The sequence below is a fragment of the Chrysochloris asiatica genome, unplaced genomic scaffold (assembly GCF_000296735.1).
Source record: "Chrysochloris asiatica unplaced genomic scaffold, ChrAsi1.0 scaffold00052, whole genome shotgun sequence".
In the NCBI taxonomy this organism is placed as follows: Eukaryota; Metazoa; Chordata; class Mammalia; order Afrosoricida; family Chrysochloridae; genus Chrysochloris; species Chrysochloris asiatica.
In genome coordinates, this window is record NW_006408570.1 from 401,245 (window position 1) to 405,794 (window position 4,550).

Below are 4,550 nucleotides of genomic sequence, written 5' to 3' on the forward strand. Positions count from 1 at the left end.
AAGTCTACGCAAGAACTCCAGCTTCTAGGAGGAGGTGAGCAGTGAGGGGTCGAGACCTTAGAGTCGTACTTGCACTTAGAGTCCTTCCCGGACTGCCCCAGCAAAACTGGCGGCAGAAGCCCGGATTCCGCCGTGCAGATCTCCGTGGCTCGCGCTTGTCAAGATCCGTGAGAGAAAAACCACACTCCCCACAACCCCTTGCGCCCCCTGCTCGCTGCGGTTGCTTATGGCCAATCGGCAGCGGCAGCTGTGGCGGGGGCCGAGGAGGGACATTTTAAAAGGGCCGGAGATTGCGGGCGTCATTGGCCATGGCGGATACAGCGACTACAACACCCGCGGCGGCGGCGGCAAGTGCCGCGAACGCCTCGACCGATGCACCTCCTTTCCAGCTGGGCAAGCCCCGCTTCCAGCAGGTGAGAACCAAGCTATGGGATGAAGGTCGGTGGATGGCACAGCGAGGGCGAACAAACTCCCATCAAAGTCCCTTTTAGCCTTGGGGTCTCTGACCCGCGGCCACCAGAGCCTGCAGCTACTGCCTTGGGGACCGCAGCCACAGCCACCCCTTCCTTATTGGTCAGTGGTGTGAAGAGGACACCCACCTTGGCTTCCTATTGGTGCCTGGCGCCGTCACTCCCCGGCTGCCCGCAGCCTCCAGCCTTCACCGCCCGCGGCGCCCTGTGATTGGCCGCCGTCCGCCGGGCCGGAATCCCGGGCGCCCGGGTCGGAGCAGCTGCGGCTGGGTAGTTGGGGGCTGTGCGTTCACTCTGCGAAAGGAAAGTTCGAGTCCCGCTCCGGACGGGAAGTTGGTGTGGCGGAGACGCCGTGCAACTTTTCCCCTCTGTAGGGACTGGTATTCCTCTCTAGCTACTGGCTGAGTCGCTGGGCAGCGCCTGCGCCCGGCGGTCACGCTCCTAGCTCCAGATCCAGGTCGGGTGCACCAAGGGCCACGGGTCTGGGCCACGTGCCCAGGGTACCGGCGCCCTCGGGCCAACGACCCGCTGACGCAGCAAATTGGCCCTGTGGCACCTGCGGGAGAAACCGGTGCAAAGGAAACGCTGTGTCATCTACTGGGCCGCTGTCCGGCTCTCGGGGGGCAGGGGGGGTCCGCTCGGACACTTGGGGCATCGTGCTTCCGGGACCCCCGGCGGGGAGCTGCGAAGTCGCGCTAGCTCCGCTGGGAGACAGGGATGCGCTCCCCAGCTCGGACGTGCTGCTCCAACCCCGGGGCTGGTCACCTGGGCCCCGCAGTCACCAGCACGGAGGAAATGGACTTTATTAGAAAAAGGGCAAAGAAAGAGAGGTGTCTGAGTAGCCGGGGGCTTGCCTGGGGGCGGGTGACAGTGGAGGCCGACAGAAGTAAGTTTGCCGCAAGAAAAGAAATTGTGCAAAGGTGGGTGCGATGGTGAGTGGGGGTAGGAGAGAGAGACTGTGTGTGTGTGTGTGTGTGTGTGTATTAGAGGGTGGCTCTCGGAGCTTCACGCTTCACTGATAATAAGGAGCTCCGCTCCTGAGCCTTCTTAAAAAATGTCCTCGTTGTTTTAAAATAGGACTTTAATTTCTTTAAAAAATAAACCGTGTCAGCCTGTAGTTTATCTAAGTCGAGACTGGCATTTTCCCTTCAGTATAGGTTGTGACCTAGGGCCAGCCTGCCTGGACTTGAGGGAACCTTCAGTAACTGACCTTCCACCCTTCTCCACACAGTCTCCTCACCCTTCAAGGCTCTACTGTAAGGCCCACTTCCTCTGGAAAGTTCTACTTTCTTCTCCTGACATTAACCCCCAGGTCCTATCCCAAGTAGAATCCTTATAGCCCAGGATTTACTTACCAGTTTGCTTTATGGTCCTCTAATTGTTTGCTATGGGGTCTCCTTTAACTCCATTGTACACCTTTTGAGAGAAAGGAGTAGACTTGGTATTCTCTTGTCTGCGTCTTACCCTGAGCACTGGGTTAAGCACATAGCATTTGGTGATATGGGTTAGGGGTAAGGTACTCTTCCAGTGCCTACTACCTGTGCGTGACATGTTTTCATTCAGTCACCCAATCCACATCACAGAATACCTCCTAGTAGCTTTAATTATTGAGACCTTGGCTATTATCTTCTCTGAAACAAAAAGTGCACATTTGAGGCTATTCTCCTGCAGCCATTGCTGGTACCTATTTTTGGCATTGCTTTACAGAGGAGTAAAATCTTGTTATAATCATATTTGCTTTTGAAGTTCCCCTTCTACAGTATAGTGACCTGCATAAAGGGCGCTGCATATGATTCATCCTTGTTAAGGAAATCTCCTTTTTCTCCCAGACATGCTCCTCCCACAGGCTCCCTGGCCCAGCAAACTAACTGCTGAACCAGCCGTGCAACTGCCAGAGTCAGAAACCTGGGAGTAATCTGTATACATCCTGCTCTCTCCTCCCAGTGATTTCACCTCTTAAATAGCTCTCAAATCTGCCCATCTCTACTGTTGCAGCCCTAGATCAAGCCCCATCATCTGTCTCCTACCACCCTGAGCAAACCTCCCAACAGAGCTCCCACTTATAATTGGACACGCATCGAATCCTTCCTTCTTCCATATGCAGAGCCCCTAACAGTATAGATCTGATCAGGTGACCCCCTGCTTAAACACTTTCAGTGACTTTCTCTGATTCTGAGATAAAGACCTCACTTCTGACTGTGCTCTCAAAGATCTACATGGTTTAGCCCCTGCTGGCCTCCTGCCTGGAACCATCTTTCCCCTGACCCTGGCTGCTGTTCAGCCCCTTGAACCCACAGTATTCTTACCTGCCAGTGGCCCACTTGTGGAGTCCTGGTGTCACAGTTGTTAAAGCACTCTTGTCCCCATTACTCTTCATCCCACGTGTCTGCAGAAAATGTCATTTCCTCAAGGAAGCTTCTCATCCCTATGTTGGTTTCCTTGATTGTGTTTCCCTACTGCAAAACACCTGTCAGTGATACTGATTTGGGGTGATCATATTATTGCCGTCTGTCTCCTGTTCTCAACCTTGGAAGCAAAGACTGTGTCTGCCTTTTTCTCTTTGATACTCTCAGGGCTCAGCACAGTGCCTGGGACTTAAGAAGTACTTGGTATTTGTTAAATAAATGATATTGCAGATACTTCAGTAGGTCTTAAATTGATTTAAGAGGTGGTGATTAAGGAGGTGGGCCAATGTTGCTCCAAACGTTCCCTTATTTGTCTTGTCAAATTGAAGCTAAGTGGGACAGCATAAGGTTATTGAGAGACCTTGAAAGGGTCTCTAAGGAGGTACATCTAGACACAAAGGTATGCCAGGGTTGACACAGGCCCAGTTCATAGCTGGGTCCTATCCTTAGTCTTGGTAAACATTAGGTATTGGCTGACTACTCACAGTGCCCTGTGAGTATTAATCCAGGGACCATTCCCAGAGCCCATGCTAAATAAGTATATCTGCCACCTTCATCCCCTGACACCTACGTCTTTCCTTATTCCCTGAAGTCACTAAAGAACAACCCCTTCTTTTCATCTTTCAAGGGCTCCCTCACCAACTCTCCCCCTTCATGCATATATACAAATGGTGAGGAAGGAGGAAGAGTAGGGGCAGGATCAGAGGGTGGGGCAGGACAGGTTATCTGTCTGTGATATGGTCTGTGACCATTTTTCTCCCCATAAAATGATGCTGCTGCTGAAAGCTAGGCATCCTTCCATTCTTTTGGTAGATTGACTAATTTTCACAATCACCCCACAGTGGTGGTGGTTATATGCCGTGGAGTCGGTTCCAACTCATAGTGACCCTGTACAGGATTTCTGAGGCTATAAATCTTTATGGGAGCAGAAAGCCTCATCTTTCTCCTACAGAACGGCAGTTTCAAATTGCTGACCTGGAGGTTTGCAGCCCAATTCCTAACTACTACGCTACCAGAGCTCCTTAAACAACCCCATGAGGCAGGTATAATTAACCCCATTTTATAAGTGAGAAAACTGGGGCACACAAACACATTAGGTAACTTCCTAGGGTAGTCTGGCTTCAGAGTTAATGTTTGTTTAATGTCAATAAACTTAAAAAAAAAATTTTTTTTACAAACTTTTAGTGAAGTATTCCACCACTGTTTTCTTTAACTCACTGCCCCTATATTTCCCAGCCAACCTTTCAAGTTGCTATTGTCAGTCTGATCTCACATAGATAATTCTTTCAAAGAGCACAATACTCAAAGAAGACATACATTACTAATTGAAATAAGCCACATTTTGGTTCAAAGAAATAATGTTACTTTTTTATCATAAAACTTTTCATTCAAAGAAAAAATACTGTTACTTTTTGAGTTACTGTTACTGTTACTGTTACTGTTACTTTTCCAAACATGAAAGTGGAGAGAATCATCAGTGGACACTTATGCACCGATCACTCCACAATTACATTTTAAGACCAGTCTGGTTCCTCTACACACTTTATGTCATATCTCCCACCCAATGCCTGGGAGTCACAGATATCATCAGTTCTGCTAGGGGTTGTGGTTAGTGGCCATTGAGTCAACATCAACTCATGGCAACCTTATGTATAGCAGAACAAAACGTTGCCTG

General features: G+C 50.0%; 1 protein-coding gene across 1 annotated transcript in view; it reads left to right on the plus strand.

The window, feature by feature from the left end:
- The first annotated feature begins 308 nt into the window (after positions 1–308).
- Positions 309–4,550, plus strand: part of SFXN5 (sideroflexin 5) — a 205,617-nt gene continuing 201,375 nt past the window's right edge. The window contains exon 1 of the mRNA XM_006862888.1: positions 309–413. Within this exon, the coding sequence (XP_006862950.1) occupies positions 309–413 (105 nt within the window). The remainder of the gene's footprint in view (positions 414–4,550) is intronic.